General features: G+C 34.7%; 1 protein-coding gene across 1 annotated transcript; it reads left to right on the top strand.

Moving 5' to 3' along the window:
• Positions 1 to 8,564: 8,564 nt before the first annotated feature.
• On the top strand, positions 8,565 to 20,186 carry LOC147396562 (RNA-binding (RRM/RBD/RNP motifs) family protein). The gene is made up of 8 exons (XM_086451412.1): positions 8,565 to 8,873; positions 8,951 to 9,048; positions 9,240 to 9,291; positions 12,745 to 12,815; positions 14,631 to 14,721; positions 14,799 to 14,874; positions 19,362 to 19,440; positions 19,809 to 20,186. The coding sequence occupies exons 1-8, from the start codon at positions 8,702 to 8,704 to the stop codon at positions 19,944 to 19,946; spliced, it is 777 nt and encodes a 258-aa protein (XP_086307538.1). The 5' UTR covers positions 8,565 to 8,701; the 3' UTR covers positions 19,947 to 20,186.
• The last annotated feature ends 2,308 nt before the right edge of the window (positions 20,187 to 22,494 follow it).

Below are 22,494 nucleotides of genomic sequence, written 5' to 3' on the forward strand. Positions count from 1 at the left end.
CATTGCTAAAAACCTAGATAAAAATAAAAATAAAAAATTTTATACCTTTCCGATAACAAGGATTTTGCTCCCTCAGATCTGACAAAAATAGCTCCTTGTACCGTATTCCCTTGCTTCGTTATGTCTCCGTATTTGATTTCGGATCTCCGAGATCAAGGTATCTCCTTATTTTTTAATCTGAACTCTTCAAGTTTGTTGCAGATTTAGGGGTGTTTTTGGAGGGCTTTTAGGTGTTTTCTAAGTTAAAATTGAAGGAGGGATGTTAGGTAAGGAATTGGGGCTCCAAAACTAGGGTTTATGGGAGGCTATGGGGGCTTCTAGACCTACTTCTCTTAGGGTTTATGATTTGATACGAAAATAGGGTGTGAGCACCTCTATTTATAGATTTTTTTAGGGGTTGATTTGGATAGAGTTAGTATTGAATTAGAGTTCTTTTAATTAGAGTTGTGTTTTAGTTAGACTTGTTTTAGTTAGACTTGTTTTAGGTAGAATTGTGTTTTAATTAGAATTGTTTTAGGTAGAATTGTTTTTAAGTTAGAACTCTATTAGATTGAGTTATTATTTAATTAGAACTCTATTATGATTTTTGACTTTTGGTCTTTTTTGATTGACTTTTAATATTTTGACTTTAGTCTTAATTGATTGATTTTTAATATCTTGACTTTAGTCTTGCTTAATTGACTTTAATTTTGACTTCAGTCTCACTTGATTGACTTTAATATCTTGACTTTAGTCTTGCTTGATTGGCTTTAAATTTTTGGAGAACCCCCCTCTAAAATATCTTTAATTCTTTGGACCCCTAAATGGAGGGATCCTTAAAGAAATATCTCACGAACCCTCAACAATTTTACTTGAGAGTCCGATTGATCGATTTTTTTTAATTCAAAATTTTAATTTAATTTCATTAATGTTTCACTTTAATAATTTAATATTTTATTTATTAATTTCGAATTTTTTAATTATGAAAATTGTGAAATTACCGTTTTGCCCCCGGAGAGGACTTTTCACGTTTTAAGTCGATTTTTAATGTTCTAGGATGTTTTAGAATCGATTTTTCATAAGGAATTCAATGGAAATATTGGTTTGTGTTATTTATGAAATTTTTTGTGTGAAATGATCGTGAACTTTATGAGGGGCATTTTCGTAATTTTGTCAAATTCTGTGAAAATTGGCGAAATGATTTATTTGGTTTCGATTTGTTAATTCATGTGTTTGAATGGGTTTTCTTAAGCGTAACGTAGGCTCTAGGGTTGTTTTGAGGTTAGGGGTATTTTGGTAATTTGATCAATTTTTAGTAATTTTTATCGTGAAACTTCTTTTTGGTCTGCAAGATGATGATTTCTATTTTTCTGGGGTCGTATTTTCCTAGCGTAGCGTGGTTTCTAAGGTTTTGTCAATTCGAGATACCTCATCCGGATTTCTGAAACATATCTGGTAACAAAATAAAGCAATGGAATACACATCCATCATTGGGAATCAGTGTAATCGGGTTGACGAGTTGATTAATCAAGCGGATGCAAAATGAGGTGTCTACATAGTTCTATCGACCTTTCGTTTGACTTTTAGAATCCATTTATTTCCTACAATCTTGCGTCTAGGCGAAAGATCAATAAGTTCCCAAACTTGATTTTTCATCATAAAACTAATTTCATCTTGCATAGCAGTCATCCATTCTTTAGAAGTAGAGCAGACATGTTACAATGCCTTCCACTAATTCCTAGGTTCATCATCATCAAATAGAGTAGACATGAATGATTTCCCTTCAATCTCAAATCAATAATAGGGTATTGTTCCACGTTTACTTCTACGTAGCTCAAGATCATCATCAGTAACACTTAATGGTACACTCCCACTATCCTCGACGATCATCAGATTATCAAAAGGTTTAGTTACCCCACCCTCATTAAGAATAGGTGGAGGTTCTTCTTGTGATTCCGAATTTGATTTTATCAACTTATAGAACTCATGTGATGTTTGAGTTTTCTTTTTTGCTTGGGAAATCATTTTCAATGAAATCCACATCTCGTGACTCAATCTCTACCATTCCACCATTGTCTCATTCATAAATAAACACAAAGCCCTTAGAATATTCAAAATATCTTATAAACATGCATTTCTTATCTCTCGTGTCTTACTTTTCAATCTGATGTGAAGGAATATAAGCAAAACTAGATGATCCCCATGGATGTAGATGACCCAGATCGGATTTTTTACTTGTCTATAACTCATAAAGAGTGGATGTAACAGATTTGGAGGGTACCATATTGAGGATGTAAGCTGTAGTCAAAAGAGCATCTCCCCAGAAAGAAATAGGAAGGTTTGTTTACGCCATCATCAATCTTACCATGTCTAAAAGGGTTTCATTCCTTCCTTTTGTTACATCATTTTGTTGCAGAGTAGAAGGAATTGTTAATTGCCTACAGATACATTTTTCTTCATAGAGTCTCTTCATAGTCTCTGATAAATATTCGTGCTCTCGATCAGTTCTGATAGTTTTAATTTTCCTTTCTAACTGATTTTCAACTTCCAACATAAATTTCTTAAAGTAATTTGATGCTTCAGATTTATGTGAAATCAAATAAATATGTCCAAATTGCAAATAATCATTAATAAATGTGATAAAATAGGTCGCTTCATGGTGTGCCCTCACATTAAGTAGTCCGTAGAAGTCAGAATGAAGTAACTCTAAGGGAATTGAAGCATGTACCACTTTTCCAAATGGTTTCCTACTCAACTTTCTAGCTAGACAATGTTCACAGAACGGAAGATCGACTTTTGAAAGTAAACTAAATAATCCATCATTCGCTAGTCTTTTTATCATACCTTGCCAAGTATGACTTAATCTAGTATGTCATTTCACAGAATAAAAAACAACACTATTGGAAATCGAATAAGCATCGGGGTTTAAATTACTAAAATTAACATATAATTTAAACAAACCATTTGAAATAAAAACGTATCCATAAACAACTGAATCTAAAGTAATGTTAATTGGTTTAACGAAAAATGGAAACCAAAACATAATTCTAATAGTGATGTAACTGACAGCAAACTACGTCGAACACCTGGCGCATAAAGAATATCGTGAAGTAACAATGTGCGTCCTGTGCGCATCCATTATTGGTATGTTCCTACTCCTATTACGTCTTCACTAGAACTGTTTCCTATGAAAATCTTCATACTACCATGCAGGATTCTACGAACCCTACTTTATCCCTTGCTATATATTTGATTGCTCCGAAATCTACAATTCAATCAGGATCACAAGAATCAGCAACAAGCATATTTGTGTAAACAAAATAATGAAAGGGGGTATTAGAGTTGGCTTTTACTTTCTTCGACTCAATGCATTTACGAGCGAAGTGACCTAGTTTCTTGCAATTATGACATGTCATCTTAGATTTGTCCCTTTTTTAACCACTTTTCCCTCTACGACGTTTAACATTTTGGTTATTCTTAGGCGCAATATTATTAGTCTGAGTTCTTTTCATTGGTTTGCCCTTGGATTTGAAGTTCTCACGCTTACTGGATTCAACAGTGAATGCAACATTGTTAGTCCTTGCAGACTGACATTCAGCTTCTATTTTAAGATTTCGCGATAATTGAGAGAAGCTGGTTATACTCTTATTGTGCGTCATATTGAGTTGCATCTACTTCTATAAATCGAGTAAAGATCTCAAGACAATAAAGATTTACTACTCATCTATCAAAACATTCCAGCAATTTTCAGATCATGTATCATTTGAGACATTTTCCTAAGATGCTTAATCATGATGTCATTGGGAGCCTTCTTATATAAGTCAAATTTCAACGTCAATGAGCACAATCTAGTTGCTGAAGTACCCGCAAGAGATAGTTTCAAAGCATCCCATATTTTTTTGATTGTCTGATAACCTTTGAAGTCGTCAATAAGATCATTGTGCATGTTATTCAGCATAATAAAATGAGTGCACCGATCTTATTTTTGCCAATTCAAGTACGTGTCCATGCTACGACGGTGTTGTATAGAAGTCTCTTCTTCTGGTCTATCTATAACTATAGTCAAAGTATCCATGACCCCTTGTTCATTTATGAGATACTGAATTTTATGGTGCCAAATGTCATAATTATTACCATCCAATTTCTCTCCCTTATTTAAATCCGCTACTACGTTTTTAGATGTCATTGCAATTTACTGTATAAATGCAAAAAAATGTGCACTAATATATATATATATATATATATATATATATTATCAAGATCAATGTTATGACATTAGATCGAAAAACTAAACATTGATGATTGTTAAAGTTAGCAATCATCTCTTTTGATCTTAATTGTTAAATTCATAAAGCGCAAATTTTAAAGAGCAACTCAAAAAGTTACCACTCTTAATGGTAATAATTTAATAAATTTTAAATTTGATCACCAAAAATAATTGTTGATTTCATGTTATTCCAATAACTATAATCAAATAATTAATCATTGATAAAATAATAAAAAAATATATCAAACAAAACATTTGCATGGTATATGCTACATTATAAGAAATCAATTTTATTTACTTTAAAGTACATCTATATAATCTCTTGAAGGGTGATATGCATAAAAAAAAATCTCAGAATAAAAAAAAATGCTCAAAGGCTACACCACATAATAGTAAAAAAAAAAAATATGGTGAACTTTTTAATAATCGATGTTATTTAATTATACAACCTACTGTTATATATTAAAAACCTATTTCAATTCATTATTTGAACAAATATAGAGTTTTGTTGAACTCAGTGCAATTTAATTATACAACTACTATTGTATATTAAAAAAATCTATTTCAATTCATTATATCAACAATTAACATTAGTTTTATAACAAAACAAAAAAAAAAAAATTGCATCAAACTTTGATATATTGACATACTTCGAAATTTAATCTTATGTTCTAACATGCATAAAAAATATTTATTTATTTATTTTATTACAAAACTAATACAGGGTATTGCATCAAACTTCAATGTATCGTTTATACATCGAAACTCATCATCACTATCTTTGTTAAAGCAAAGAAGATGGGTTCTTAGTTCTTACAATAACAAAACGAAAAACTCGACTTCTTTGTAGAGGCTGAGGATGAAAGAGGGAACTAAGTCATTGTAGATGACTCAAGATCGAGTTAAAGATGTGGAGAATAAGATTATGGAAGGGGAACTTGGGAGCATCACGACCAAACAACAACCTCTGCCACGTTGGAGTTTCGATCCAAAAGCAGCCATGAGATGGATCTGAGGCAGCCTTGGCATGGAACTGAAGCTCAATCTTAGCGCGACTGAATCCAGATCAACTCGATCCATGCTCACTGCACAAAAATGATAGATCAGGTGAGTCTGATCTGAACTCTTCTCATATTCTTCATCTAATTTACTGATCCTACCATCTTCTTCTCCCTTTTATTTTATGAACTTCAACAAGAAGTAACAGAAATTGAAAATCTAGGGTATTCTAAGTGTTCGACGAGCGTGAAAAGAAAAACCCCCAAATATCTTGTTTAAAATTGATAGAGAAAAAAATTAAGTTTCCGTCCAAAATCAATTTAAGGAAAAACTAAATTTCTGTCCCAAAAATCGATTTAAAAAAAAATTTCAAATTTCTGCAAGAAGAAATCTTAGGTTTTGTTCGATTTAAAAAAATTGATTTAGATTTTCATTCTAACAACAAAACACGAAACATATTAGGCTCTGATACCAATGTTAGGATTTAGGGAGCGTACCTTTTTAGTCACAGCGGAGATCCAAACCTTGAGTCGATCACCAAAGATCGAAAATCCAAATACTCGTCACGCCGACGCTGCTAGAGCAGTCGATGTTTCCACGCCTTAAACCCTAGGGTCTTTTTGATAGAAATCTAGAAAACTGCCTACTTAGAAAGAAGAAATTCTTTTGGGAGAATCTAATATTCTATATTCTTTTTGTTGTATTTTTCACATCCCCACATCTTATCTATTTATAGAGATAAATATAAGAAAAGAGATTGCAGTCTCCTATTATAATAGGGACTCAACTTTATTAGGACTCAGACTCCAAAAGGAGTCTTAATACATGATATACATAGATTGGGTCCACATGGACGCCCAAAACAACCAACACTCTCTCTCAATATTTTTCCTTTGCCAAACCTTATAGAGTGAGAGATCAAGTCCTATAAGGACTCTCTCTCTCCTCCCTTTTTTACGTTTTCTCTTGGCCGAATATATATATTGGGGAAGTAATCTTATGTTTCTCGAGTTTTTAAATTAAAGCTACTTCCAACATCTCGGCCAATTATTTAAGTTATTCCAAGAGGATTGGTGATCTTAAGATATTTTGATGCTCCTAGATAATCACACATGTGTTTTTATTAAATTTTGCAAATTAAGTGGTGATTTGATCGATGGTCTAAATTTTAGATAATCGGTTAAGATTTAAGTTTAAAGCTTGATTGATTGGTCGATCGAAGGTCGGATTTATTCATCGATTAATTTGGTTTGGTAAGTTTTCATTAATGTTAATTTTTGAATTAGAATCTTGACATTTTAATTTTTGAATTAAGGCTTAAGTTTCTTTATTTTATGTGTTTTGGATGCGTGTTGTTCCACATGAAAAATTAGTCATTTTATGTGAAAATTAATTGTCTTCCTAAGACATTATAGGGGACTCTAAATTTTATTGATTTTCATTAAGTATTGTCAAAAGATTTAACTTTAGTCATAAAGTCACGTTTTCCTAGAAATCGAGGTTTCTAAGTAAGAGTCAAACATTAAGGTCATTTTGTCAATTCTTCATGAATTTCTTCGTTTTCATTGATTTTAGTCTCGTTAAACTCGAAATCTCATTCCTAAAATAATGATAGTAATTTTGAGACATTTCAAATATGTATGACCCATGAAAGATATTTTCATCATTTTGTCAAAATTTCTAAATTTTGATAATAAATTTCATTTTGTCACAGCATGATTATTTTTAAGTTCTGATGTCACAGTATTCTAGCATTATGAAGTCTTTAGGTAATTGAAACGTGTGATGATTCCTAGCGTACATACTTGCTACATCAAGTGTAAAATGAACGAGCAAGCCTAAGTGTGTGTAATTTCTAAGTTGAGCATTTTGAGAAGAGAGAGAATAAGGAAGAAGTGAGAAAGGATTTAACTAGGATTGAAACATTGGAAGGTGATTACTTGTGATCTTTCGATTCTGACGCCTACCCTTGAGATACGTTCTATGATATGGCATGTGTTAGAACCATAAATTTATTTCCTTGGGATACATAACTGCACATATTCAAGGAGTGTATGTCAGAGGGGGCGTAAGAAAATCACGACTCATATAAAAAATATCCATCCATCTATTGGACCTTGTTGTTCTTTAGAAAAAGAGTAATGATTTTATAACTCAACGTGACAAGATAACTCAAAAACTCACCCTTGTGGCATGCACAAAGATACACAACTGCATATGGCAGGTCGGATGTGTATCCTGAGGGAAGAATCTAAGGCTCTTTACGCATGCTACGCTAGTGAATTTTTAGAATTGAGTTACAAAATTAGCACTCTTGAAAAAACCTCAAGGAGCTAGAAGTACTTAGAACATAAGTACTCTAGAAGTACATTTTGAAGTACTGTCTGGAGTAGGTGGATAACTATTGTATGTTTGGATGCAAGTTCTGAGAAGTACTGTCAAAAATACTTTTAATAGAGTTTTGTATTTGGGAACTATTCTAGATTCTGTTAAAGTAACCAGAATGCCCTTATAAGTATCAGTTACTATTTTTAACATTATAACTTAAAAATTATACTCCAAAAGAAATAAAAGTAGTTATTATTTTTATTCATAAAAACTTATATAAACACCCAACAATTATAAACAAATGGAAGATATTGTGATCATATACAACCACTAAAAATATAAAGAAGCTTTCACCACATCAATGGATAGTAATTGTTCATATCAATCTTGTAAGAAGAAACTTTTAACCATGGTTGGAACCCTCATGGATAAATCATTGAGTGGACAATTGGGGAGCTAGTAATATAATATTATTCAATTGCATTTTTGAGGGTATGCTTTTAATTTTTAAAATTTATGAGGGGCATACTTGTCTCAAATGCTACACAAAAATGCTACCACCACATCAATGGATAAATAATATAATATTATTCACTTGTATTTTTTAGAGTATACTTGTAATTTTCAAAATTTATGAAGGGCATATTTGTCCCAAATGCTACACCAAAATGCTACCACCACATCAATGGATAGTAATATAATATTATTACAATTACATTTTTTAGGGTTGACTTGTAATTTTCAAAATTTATGAAGGAATACTTATCACAAATCCGTCATTTTAACAGTATTTTGTGACTCCGTCAAGAGTAATTTCGAGAAGTAACACCATGAGTATTTCATAAAAAAATATCAAAATGATTTCAAAGTAAATAGTTCTCTCTAAGAATTATTTATACAAACACCTTTAAAATGTTTTTGATTCCCGCAAGACCGCAAGAGTTAGAAACACTCGGAAAAGTCAAGTCACACAGCCCCTACTAACTCCCAGACTTACTTTTACAGCCACCAAACTTACAAAATTTTCGAAAGCTGGAAAAATCAGAAGCTTATCAGCGTCATCAGTCATCACAGACAACGGGTACTTAACGAAAAGCTTGAGACCACTAGATCATCTCTCTTGCGCGTATGTCACCACAGTCAAGAGAGAGAGAGATGAGTCACGGAGGGAGCAACATAAACTCAGTGTTCTATGCTGAGTCGTATCATCCGATTCAAGCGGGAAGCATCGACGGCACAGATATTCTCCCGCACGACAATGGCACCTACAGAGCTCTCCTTTGTTCTGCTGCTGGCCTCTGTATCTTCTCTCTCTGTGTCTATCTCTCTCTCCCTCTCTCTCAAAATTGATTATTAATATTTTATTTTATTTTACAGATGACCCGTTTGGGGATCCAAAGGTTATTGGAGACCCTTATTGCACTTTGTTTGTAGGATGCCTTTCCCACCTCACAGCCGAAGACTCCCTCCGGAAGGTACACCTCTTTAGTTATATATATATAAAAAAATTTTCTGGATGAAATCATTGTGCTTTTTTGTTATTTTATATTAGATAGTTGATTCAAAAGGGTCTGTTTGAATCGTCAATTTTGCCCCGAAAAATATTTTCTTTATGCACATTAAATCAGTTAAATGCGTTGTAAAATGGCTATTTTGTTCCTTTTAGGCTATGAGTAGGTTTGGGAGGGTGAAGAACTTGCGATTGGTTCGAGATATTGGTAACTTTCCACCCCACGTTTTATCAATCTTGATTCATTATTTTTCAAGTTTGGTGTCATGCCCCCCAAGGTTAAATTTTTTCCGAATTACACTACTTATTAAACAAAAAATAAAAAATCTATTTTTGTGCAAGTTATTTGGTTGAATTAAGTAATGAAGCTAAGAGAATTCCTTTTACCTATAAAAAATAGAAGAAATGAAAAAAGGAAGAAAAGCCTTAGGGACATGGTAGTGATGTAGAAATGCATTGGGAGAAATTGAATTTTCTTGTTGATTAAATTGTTCAACTAAGTTTTGGAAATTTTGAAATGTCCAAGTAAGGGTGAATAAATACTAATACGACTCCCTTATGCAGAAACAAGGAAGACATAAAAAGTCACTGTATGGACCTCCAAAGGAGTCGTTGAGCAAATATTAAGAGAGAAACAAATATATTAGATGATTTGGATTTTATGCTCAAATAGTCAAACCATCAAGTCACTCTGAATTCATCTTTCGTAGTCTTTCCTATCCTTTTTTTTTTTTTGATAGTTATAAATTTGCTTGGGAAAAAGGAAACCTAGAGGCCGAGACGACCCCCTTACAGAATACCAAGAAAAGAAAAAGAAAGAAGAAGATACAAATATTGAGGGTATATTTAGTAACACTTCTGAAGTTTGAACTCTAGTTTTTGTTCTTTGAAATCTGGTTCTGGAAAAGTTATTTGTTTGTCATTTTTAAAAGTTTATGGATACAAACATAATTTTAAAACATAATGGTCATTTTGACAATATTACCCTTTTTTAATTCTAATAAATTGTTAATCGAAAAACATAACATGTTATGCATAATGAAACCATCCACACATTTAATTTCGATTTCTAATAAATCAAACACCCCAAAAGTATTATTTTCAAATTGAATTCATACTTGAGAAATTATATTCCAACAAGGTAATACTCAAACAATAAACAATCATGCATTTTCTAGTTGATTTGCAATCTGATCAGGTAAAGTGATCATATCAACTTGTGCTTGCGGTGAGAATATTTCATTATAACATGGTGGATCTTTTGAAATAGACATTAGTATCCTATGGTTTTAAAAATCGTCCAAGACCAAGATGACTACCCTAATAATCTCAATCGTTTTTTCTTAAAACACCCAAATCAACAAAATCTAAGTCCCATATACTCAAAAAACCTAGAGATTTTTAAATTACAAGCATATGATCGAAATTACATATATGAAACATATGATGTTAGAAGAAAAAGAGATGTCCATTAATGGATGAAAATGATAGATAAAGATAGAGAGAGATCCTACTGTGTTAATTTCAGAATGAAAAATATAGGGTTTCGAACACGAAACAAGAGAAAAGGGAGAGACCTTGACAACACTGTTGTAGAAGAAAGAGAGGTAGAAAAGTTAAAAATAAGGGTTTTTTAGGGTTGTATAAACAAATGATAAGTGATAGAAATCAATGTTTTGAAGAGGGTATTTTAGGAATAAAAAACAAATTTGGAATTCAGAAGTTTCATCCAGCGCCCCCCCCCAATCGTTGGACCAAAACTTCTGAATTTTTGTTCTTAATTCTGAAATCTGAATCGAAACAAACGGCAATAGAGCTTCTGAAGTCTGAATTTTAAAGGTGGACCACCTCCATTCAGACTTCAGAAGTGTGACCAAACACACATTGAGAGCCAAAGATATCCCACCCCAAGTCTGAAGTCTGAACTACAAATGACATAACGACTCCCATTTGAACACGAAATTCACGAAGAAGACTCCTTCAAAATCCTTGCACAGTTTGATCTAATAAAATAATGACCCAAAATCTCCAAAATCACTTCTTGAGGGGATTTTTTTTCTCTCCCTAAAACTCCCTTCTATTCCTCTCTTTCCATAATCCTAACACACAACAAATGTTAGATATGTTGCCGTCCTCCCCCTTCAACTATCTCAATTTCAATTCTTGTCTCCATTTAATCTCCTCTAGATGGCATGCTTCTGGGATTTTGCTCTAGGCTAGTTCTTGTCACATTATCATGCATAGAAAGAGTTAAGCCTTCTTCCTTTCTTTATTAACAAAGAGAAAACTTACTTAGGAGTCCTAGAGAGTTAATATAGGAGGCAATAGGAAAGATAGGAATTTTGAGTGGATATACTAAGTTGACATTATTGAATACATGTGCGAGGGTCTAGTAACTATCTTGAAAATAATAGGAGCTAACACAAATGAGATTACAATCACAATGGTTTTGATACCGAGGTTGGTATTGGATTCATATCTCTTTCCACTAGTTATGGGTGAATTGACGCTCATATTCTAGGGGACTTTGGTATGTTTTATTTGTAATGATATAGTGCCAGTTTATGAGACTAAAAAAAGGAAGTAAATGCAAAAGCAAGACTATGCTAGATACCTTGCAAATGACACAATGGCGGTTGATTTTGACTAGAAAGGGGGTAAATGCAAAAGCTAAACTATGCTTGATACCTTATAACACAATACTTTCAAATTTCAATATAAATTGCACCAAGACAATATATGAAATAGAACTTTAATACGGAGCATGAAGAGGCAAGGTATTAGTTAAGATTAGTGACCTAGAAATACTATGAAGAGACCATTTTTGTCATCCTGATTTGATACATGTTTTCAAGTTCCATACTTGAAGTCTGGGTTATTTGCACCAAGACTGAATCAATTCAGATCATCATTATCATTGAAGTCTTATCCCAAATATTTGAAGTCAGTTGAGCAAATTTTGTTCCTTCATTCAATTATGTCCAAATCCACATTAGAAGAAAGACCCTTGCCCTCCTTGTAACATTTGGAGCAATGAAGGATAAAAGCCATGATGTCCTAAATGATATACTGAATGTCTTCATCCTTACCTTCACACATGTCTAGTTTATCTTTCCAAGGCCCCAGCATATCTTAAACAAGGCTATGTTGAGGACAATGGATTTTGGGGGAACCCATTAGCTTCAACGGCTAGTCTAAAATTTTTAACCTCTTCAACTCATTGTCTTCAACCTCATGCCAAATCTTCCCAAAACCCTATTTTATTCCTGAGGTTTGGAGGTTGAAGGAGATAATTCTTGTTGTTGAAGATGAGGGTAAAATTTTCAACCTAGAGGTTGATGTGGATGGGTTTTTATTTTAGCAAGCGATTGAAGACAAGGGCATTTTGGTCATGTTTTTAGAATGTCATGGAAAACTGAAGTCAAAGTGGTATGTCATCAGTTTGAAAAAACGATTTTTTTTTTTTTTGGTGGGGGAGGGGGGGACTATTTTTCACCCAAACCTGGAGGGATGCCTCAAAATTACCTAATCCAAGTTTCTGCATACGAATTCCAAGGGTGTGGTTTTAGCTTGAATTAATTCGAGGAATTAAGTACTGCTTTTATTTCTAAGTTTGTTTTATGTGAAAACTGCTCTTACTTTTTTGGTCTTTGATTTGCAGTAACTGGTGCGTCACGTGGTTATGCATTTGTTGAGTATGAAACTGAAAGAGACATGCGGCGTGCATATGAGGTGTTTTGATGATGTCCTCTATTTAAGTTCTTTTTTTTTTTCCTCTTCCTTTCTCTGGAAAATTGCTTCTTTTGTTTAATTTTTTGCAAAAATTAACCAAGTTTTAGAGTTAGGTGAAAGTTTTGATGGTTGGTTTTCACCCTAGACAACTTATTTTAGTGGGTCTGGAATGGTACAAACTTCGAATTTTCAGAATGGGATTAACAAGCCCACACTTACTTGCTCCCTATTAGGCTACATCTCACTTACCAATATTTAATGGGTCACTATTGCATTGTGCTGGCTGATTTGGAAGAAAAGGAACAAATGGGTGTTCGAAAACAAAGCTAAGGATGAGCATCAGCTAGTTTTGGCAGTGTTAGCTTTATTATTCTTTTGGTGTAAAAGGTTTAAAGAATTTAGAGACGTTTTTTCTAAGATTTCCTTGTTAGATGGGAGAGGGTGTGTAATGTAAATATAGGGTAATCTTGCTTCTTTTCTTTGGCGGTTTGTCGCCTATTGCTTTCTTTTGGTTGGTCTTCTCGACGTCCGCGTTTGTTTTTATTGAAATTATCTTTACCTATCAAAAAACAATTGGTCTTTGATAAGTTGGAGAGAAGATATTTTCAGTAATTTTTTTTTGGTTTTTTGTTTTTTTTTGGGGAGGGGGGGATTGAGGGATGGGGTTGGGTGGTAGGAGGGCTATGGTCTGGTACGTTTAATTGATTGGAACCTTGCTTTTAATGTAAAAATGATAGACATCTTGTTTTGTCTAATCAAGGAAAGATCTTTTTGGGTGGTTGTGAAGATTTAGGGAGAAGATGGATAGTCTATGTAGTGGACTATTAACAATGTTTTAAAATTTGGATTTTGTTTTTGTTTCTAGTTAGTTGAAAATCTCAACTTATTTGGTCAGTTTCGAGTATTTTCAAATTTTAACTAATTTTAGCTAATTTTGCTACAAAATTGGTAGTATATTGATCAAAATTTTAGCAATACTTTGAAATTTTATGATTTCATTTCAGTTTCAGCTAGGACCAAACTGTTGCCCAAATTTTTTTGTATTAATCATTGAGGGTAGATTTTGATGCATGTATGTGGTCAAGGCAACAAGGTATAGGGTTGATAAAGAGGATATTGATGCCATTTATTTATTTTTCTCCCACAATCCTTCTAAGAAGGTTCCTTAGACTACAATTCAGAACTTCAGTCTGCCTATATGTCTGTGAGCTGTAGGCAATACTGAATTTCCAAGCAAACTTCTAAGTATCTTAATTGTCAGAAATTTTTTCCAATCAAGCTTGGGCAGTCTCTCATTGATTTAAGCTCGATTTGGACTAGAGGTGCCACTGAATTATAATTGATAATTGACTCTCAGGTGGCATATGCAAAGTTAACTACAAGCACTCTTCTAGCATGGTCCATGACTGATCTTATTAACAATGCTACTAGCGAATTAATATATGCAAAATTTACACGAAGCGAAATTCAGTGCGAACTCAGATAATTTCAGTCCACACTATAACTATTTTTTATGTGTATATTTGAAGCTTTCTAGGTTGATTGAAAACGTATCACAAACTAGGTGGGAGATAGTTTCCTTTGAGGATGGCTAGTTTCAGTGCTTTCCTTTCTTTTTTTCTTATTTTATTGCGTATGTTGGCTCTTTTGTGTCTAATATGTTTCTATATCAACGTTCCAGAGTTATACGAGTCAGTTTTAGTAAGTGAATGTTTCTTAGATTAATTTACCTGTTTCAGCCTTTCAGTTAAATAGGATTATGATTGGAAACTGGGAACCATATTTCTTGTTTAATTGTTTTCCTGCGGTGTGCAGGAGGCTCATCATTCGATTATCGATGATTGTGAAATTATTGTGGATTACAATCGGCAGCAGTTGATGCCAGGGTGGATCCCACGAAGGTTAGGTCAGTTACAACATACAACTTCTTACTTTCTTGAAACTTTGGTGTCTATAGATCAGTTTGAAATCTTTTATCAACAGGAGGCGGCCTTGGTGGTAAGAAGGAGTCGGGTCAGCTTCGCTTCGGAGGACGAGAGAGGCCATTTCGAGCTCCCCTGTATGAATTCTTACGTTTAAATTGTAGCACTATTTCTGGCTTTGCAACAATGGCTCTCATGATTCAATGAATTTAGAGATAAAATGTCAATTTTAGCACATCTAACGAACTCACTTGGAAAACTTTCATTTTTCATGATATTGCATTGACCTAGAAGTAAATAATATTGCCATTTTTTTCTTAGTTTAACTTAAGTCTCTTTCTGAGATTTCTAGCGATTTATTTCCATGCCAATAGTTACTCCCTTTTGAATTATAAATATGCGATTTTCATTCCCAAAATGATACCGCACTACCAAAGGACGTATGATTGGTGGATGGTTTGTAGTTTTTGAAAGAAAAAAAAAAAGGAACATTTATAGGAGTTTGTTTTCTAGTGTCGGAAATGAGCTTGGCATGGATTTACATAGGCATCTCAGGAACTCCAGGAAGCGTTAGGTGTTCTTTATGAAAATTCAAGGGAGAAACCATGATCACATTGTTTAAAATGGTTATATATTGCGATTAAAAGATTCAGATGAAAAAATACATCGATTTCGTGTTAGTGACAAACTCTAGGAAGGTGGAAGGAGGAAAAGGTCTTGGTAAACCAACTACATCAAAGAACGAAAACTCCACACATGGAGGCTAATATGGTGGAGGTTGGAAGTTCTATAATGGTGATAGCTAATGAAATTACGGGCTTTGTACCATGTCTAAACCTATAGGGGGGAGGTGAATAGGTTAATTAAAAATTTCGTTTTGTAATCACCCCACGAAGTTACGTGTCTCTCGAATATACTAAAATGGATACAACATAGATATGCACAAGATTAATTTCTTTTAAGTTATAGCATAAAACATACAATCATAAAGTAGACAGTTTATCAAACATTTGATGTGCATGTCATGGCATCTATATCATTCACATAAAATCAAGTGTAATGCATAATTGGAAAGTAGACACAAGATTTATAGTGGTTCGGCAACTTGCCTACATCCATTACCAAGTACCATTCTCTTGGATCTTGGTTTCATTATCAAATAGAGATTTTTGGTTCACTTCGAAACCTTACACAGAATTTTTACCTTCGGATAAGTTCTAACATTTAAGATCGAGAAACGACATTCTCTCGAAATGTGTGAATTTTGTTCCTCGGGAGTCCACGAACCTCTACTCTTGTTACGAATCCTTGATTCGAATAAGAGCTTGATTTTTGAGGGCTGAACCACTTGTAATCACTTTTTGTTAAAGAAAGAAAATAACAAAATACTCACAAGGACTTGATCTAACTAGATTGATTTGCCAATGTGTTGATCGAGTTATCAATGTCCTTGAGAAGTCCTTCAATCTGAAATGCTTCAAGAGGGCGCTGTGAGCTCCATGAGATTCACCAATTTGTGTGCAAGCAAGGTTGATGGAAGAAGTGGTTCAGTTGTGGAAAGGGCAAGGGTTGAAAGGATTTTCAGCTAACAATGGGGCCTTCCATGGCTAGAGAGAAGGTTAGATGGGTTTGGAAATGAGAGAACTTCTTCTCTGAAGCTTCAACCAACCAACCAACCAAAAAAAATGAAGTGGAGTTGGTTTTAAAGAGAAAGGGGCAAGTTTGTATCTCAACGGTCAGAAATATGACTGTTGATAACTTGTTAACGGTGGCCCCATCAGACATTATGATGGCACCGGAACAAATTACAAAAATGCCCCCGAATGGTATTTTGGCCATATCTTTCAAACAGTGGCTCCGTTTCACATGCCATTCGGGGATCTGATAGATCTTACTATGTAGAACATCCTCAAACTACTACCAAGGGGTGAGCCATGATAAAAATGGGTGGAATGACCAAAATACCCTTTTTCATTTTTGGTCAAAACGAGCTTTTGGGAAGTCCGGTGACAAAACGGTTCGAAGATGTGCTAGATTTTACCTAAATAATGACACTTAAAAAACACCAAGGACAGAAAATGGTTTTAGGGTGGTCAAAACTCTAGTGTCCCCTCTATGACCATTTTCGGTTCTCGAAAGGTCCGATGACTGAACAGGTTGAGGAAAGAGTTTTCTTAATTGCTACGGGTGACCTATTAATCATCTAAGTGTTGGGGAATAGTCTTAGGTGGTCTCATTCCCTTTTAGGCTTTGTACAAATACATAGGAGCTTTTTGTCAAGGCACGTGCGATTGAACAACTTTATCAGAGTCTTCATATGTCTTCAATGGAAAATTGATCTGACACTCAACATATGTCTCGGGATTGACAAAATATGGAACTTACAGCTAAGACGTTTACAATGGTTTTACAATTCAACTTTGTTGAGAGAGGTAGGAGATCACTCCAAGAGTTTGATTCATGCATGAAGAGGTGGTTAAAATTGTTTGAGTGTTCAAAGAAGTTCATTAAAACCTTTCATGTTCCTTCCATCAAGAAAGAACAAGATTTTTATCTTTCCTCAAAGCTGTGAGAAGTTGAGTAGCTATATCAAAGGAGCTTTTGCGATGCCTTTTATGCACTTCTCTAACCATGGATAAGGCTTTGTGCATTGTCACAATTAATTCCAAGGCCAGCGGTGGTGTTTCTATGGAAAAAATGGAAGGTAAAGAGCTAATGGCTCCTTGGATGGAAGCGTTTGCTTTGGTTGAGCTTCATATGGTGGTTAGGGTCTCTTCTAGCATTTCGTATTTGTGTTGAGAGGTTTGAAGGATCTGCATCCAAGAGAACAAGTAGGTTAGAGATGAAAGGATGGCATGGGAGAATCCAATCATCTGTGTAAAGACGTTATTCAAGATTTTTTATTATGAGAAATTTTATGGTTTGAGTTGTTTTTGTTGTACGCTGAAGCAGCTTCCTTGGATGGAAGCGTTTGCGTTGGTTGAGCTTCATATGGTGGTTGTCTAGCATTTAGTATTTGTGTTGAGAGGTTTGAAGGATCTGCATCCAAGAGAACAAGTAGGTTAGAGATGAAAGGATGGTATGGGAGAATACATTCATCTGTGTAAAGATATTACTTTTTATAATGAGAAATTGTATAGTTTGAGTTGTTTTTCTTGTACACTGAAGCAGCCTCCTTCGCTTCCGCCCTTTTCTTCGTTTTATAATAAATGCATACCTATGAAAAAGAAAAGAAGCAGCAGCTTCCTCTGATACTAGATTTTTATCCTGACTAGTTGAAAGTTTTAATTTTCTTTAGGATCCCTTGATTTAATATCGGGGAGTGGCACAACAGGATTACATTGAACCTAGAACTGTTAGGTGTTTACAAAGTTGTGGTAGTTTCAAATTATAATACCCTTACTGATTATTTCAACGATTATCGCATCAGCATATTAGAATGGTTTACTTCATCTTGCATCATGATCGCACGAATCTCGTTTCTCCATTCAATTCTATCTAGGGCCATGTACTATGCTAGTAATGCAAGTGGAAGAGGGACGAAGATGAAAAAGGAGGGTAGGGAATCTTTGGGATTCAAGTTGAGGATTTGGGTTGCTATAGGATAACCCTAAAGGTTTTAGGGTAAACCCAAAAGGGTGGGTTTGGGTTCCAGAGATTGAAACAAAAAAACATCATGTTTTATTTTGCAGGGTTTCCGGAGGTTTGTTTTTACCACAAAACTTTCCTGCGTTTTTATTACTATTCTACACCCTTTCACGGTAATTTCCGATTGGGCTCACCTCATCAAATTGCTACCAAGCACTTAAAATTTGTAAAATACCATAAAACTTTACTATTCCGACGATATGCGGAATTTTGCCTGCATACCAAGCAGGGCCTAAGTTCAAAATAAAAACCTAAAAATCTCTACTCTTCAAACTGTGATGTCCTCGTCAGCTTGCCAATTAAATGATTTGGATACTTCCAACTAGCTCACCAAGAGGTGACTTGGACCTAGTACATAAATAAACCCATGGCCACTAATTTCTCACATTGGTACACCTACATGTCAGCATTTCCTTTCATGCGTCCTAATTACAAAATTTCTAAGTTCAATTCATATTGGTGCATCTTAGAGAAATTATATCCATGAAACCCATCTTCTTGAGGCTTCCTGGAACCCATGCCAACTGCCCCCGAGAAAAGCTGGCTCTGGCAGACTCTCTAAAGCTAGTCATGTACAGGAAACTATGCACAGAAACACAACCATTACACTCACTCCCCACAATTTATGAAGTAGTTGCATTGTCATACATGCATGCCTTTATTTGTTGTTTTGTTGTTCCATTGAAAGAAAGTGCTAGAAATTACTCTTGGCAAAAGGTCTAAAACAAGGGAAGGTAAACTAAGATGTTGTAGTATTACCTAATAACAACAATCCACACATTCGCAATATTTTATAGAAATGTATTCCACCCACAACATACCCTTCATAGACCCCCCTTCCAATCTAATGTTGATAGTGGAGTAAACCTGGTTTCTGAAACCAATGTTCGGTAACTAAAAATAAAAAGAAAAATCCAAATTTTGTGAAACTTGAGGCTCTATCCTAACTTCATAATCTCCTCTTATATATAAACAGGAGACCAATTCCCTTCGATGACTTGAAAAGGCTTGGTATTCCACCTCCACCAGAAGGACGGTATATGACACGCTTTCAGGTATCACTCTCTTCTTGTTAATCATCAAACTAGCAATTATAGGGAGAAAATCAGATAACCCATGAACCTAAGATAGTCTACGGTTCCATCAGATAATAGTTGGGACCCTCCTATTGTACTTGGGCCCTGGCTGAGTATCTAATTGAAGCTGTCAACTCTCTTGGTATACATTTTCATTAATCATTATTGAAGGTTTACCCAAAAATTTGTGTCAGCTGAAATAAATCGTCAAAAGTCACATCGTCCATTATTGGATCAAATAACATTGTCGAAATGTGAACTATCTGGCCATGTAACTATCAAATATGATTTTGTAAGTTCATTGTATAAATAAAAGTAGTAATTTCACATGTCATTAATGGTTATAGGTCCCATCACCCCCTAGAAATCGAAGAAGCTCTATGGAGAGGGAGGAACGCTCGCATTCACACAAGCGCCAAAAACATAGTAAACATTCTCATCGACATGAAAGGAGGTCCACTAGTGAGGATCACCGTTCTGACTGAGTTGTAACAAGCAGCACTGTTTAGGGTGAGGCTTTCCCACAATAATTGATATGATAATGTAGCTCTATTAGAACAGTTATAAGGAGGGAACTCCTAGAGGTGTCAGTTAGTTTTGTTTCGTACCAATTTGAGGAGTTTGGGGTTAGGCATAGTATGAACGATTATGGTGGTTACATAGGTTTGGACTTACAGTTTGGTGATCTAGTTACCTAAATATATATATCATGAAAAATTACTTAATGGACTCTGACCATGAATTTTGGGGTTGTAGCTTGAAAACCCAATTACCTACATCTTTCTTTCTTAATGCCCCCTCACCTCTATCAAATGTCAAACTTAAATCATCGGGATTGATGGTTCAAATCACTGAGATCAATAATTTATAATTGGGTTTAAGTATTGGACTATTTGGCATTTGCCTCCTATTTTAGTCTTTCGCTCTTGGTGCACCTTTTTAACAGTTAAAGATTTTGAGAAATCCTGGGAAGATCTTGTTTTTGGTTTATTCTAATCTTCTTAGAAGTCTCCTAACCCTTTATCTTTTGTAGGACTATACACCTGGTTGAATTTAAGCTCCTTTCTTTCCATATGCCATGTCAACCAAATTAATTTCTTTACTTGAATGAGTTGACACGTGAAGGTCTCAGCACACTTTTACGATCAACGAATTCATCGATAGAATACATACATGTGATCTTACTAGTAATTTATCGACAAAAATTCTTTGATTATAAAAGTGACGAATTCAGTGGAATAAAATGTTGTAAGTTGCGCACGTTTTTTTGGAAATTTCTCCATATATTATCATGTATCGGGCTGGGATGTCTGACAGGCCTTGCTCCTGAGGCCCTAAATATGCTTACTAATCAGGCTGGACCAAAGTCTAGCGTGAACTTTTTCGAAAATTTAAAATAACAATTCAACCATTCATTTAAATTTTAGAGTCGGACTAGCCTTACTAAGTTAGTAAGGATTTCACCCTTACTAAAGGATCCTTGGGCCCATCTTGTGACATTCAAAAACATGATCCGACGCTTGAGAGTTGTACAGGATAAAATTATATCAACTTTGAAAAAAAAAATTCAAAAATAGTTTTTTTTTTTTGACCGTTGAATTTTAATTTTAAATTTGGAGTTAGGTGGAAGTTTGGCATCTGTTCATTTTTAAAACCTTGGATCAAACCCAAAAGAAACTGTGTTTTTGAAAAGAGAAATAAAAAACGGATGAGTTTTTCTATGAAATCTAGAGGACTGGTGTTGGATCGCAAATGTGATAATCCATTTGAGCAAAATGACCTTGGTAAGGCTTAAAATCTCATTAAGGAAAATGTTTCTCTAAATTTAAAATTCATGAAATTCTCTATCACAACTCTAGAATCATATGTTCGGGTTGGAGGGTAGACCCAATCTCAACTCATGTATATATATTTTATCAGTAAAAGTCATTCCATTAAGTCGGTCAAGAACCCGATGAAAAGAAATAATACAAAACAAGAGAGACAAAAGTCAAATATTCTCGTTGTTACAAACTTGATCCCATCTAACCACAAAATCTTCAAAAGACACGCCCTTAAAACTCCTTAAATACCTTACACCAAAAGAATATCAATCCCAAAATAAACATATTCCTTCAAAAGTACGTTTATTTCGCTCCAACCAGATACCCCAACATATTACGAAAGGGGTAATTCTCTACAAAATTCTTTGTGTCCCGAAACGGCCTACCCCACGAACCCCAAGATTCGAACGTATTGAAGACCGAAAGTGACTTACACCCCACCACTTCAAAACGTCGAAGAAAATAATTCCATATCTTGTTTGCCATAATGCAATGAATCAAGACATGACATGCAGTTTCCTTGCTCCGAAGGCACAGAGGGCAAATGTTTGGGCCCATTACCCCCCGTCTCATGCATTAGTCTATAGTTAAGATTTTTCCCAAGGATGCAGACCAAGCAAAAAAAAGTCACTCTTGAAGGTATCCTTGCCCACCAAATCGAAGACATCGGAAAAGTTTGCACATTAAAATCTACTAAATTGATCTCCCAATCATTTAGGTTTCTGCTAAATTCAAAGTCCCACACCCACCCGTCTCCATCCCTCAAATTATAAGAAGTCACTGGTTGCCCCTTTTTATTAAACAGCCCATAGAGCTCCAGAAATCAAGTTGCTAAGGGCATATCCAAGCACCACGTGTCTTCCCAAAATTTAGTCCGCCGTCCGTTGCCAACCTTCATTTGAACATATTTATGGAAAGTCAGTAAATGAGAAATTATTCCTTTCCAAAGTCCACAACTAAAAAGAGCTCAATTAGGCTTGCTATCCCAATTCCCTTCTTCCACTCCAAATTTTGAGGTGATTACCTTTCTCCATAGGTTGTTCTCCTCCATCCCAAGTTACCATAACCACTTTCCTAGTAGAGTAGTTTTCATTGGCCCAACTTCTTGATGCCCAGACCCCTTACATCTTTCGGCATGCAAATCTTCTTCCAGTTGATAAGATGGAATTTTCTCTTCCCTCTCACTCATGCCATAAGAAATTTCAAAACA

The sequence above is a fragment of the Akebia trifoliata genome, chromosome 8 (assembly GCF_017979445.1).
Source record: "Akebia trifoliata isolate Shusen 1 chromosome 8, ASM1797944v1, whole genome shotgun sequence".
NCBI lineage: Eukaryota > Viridiplantae > Streptophyta > Magnoliopsida > Ranunculales > Lardizabalaceae > Akebia > Akebia trifoliata.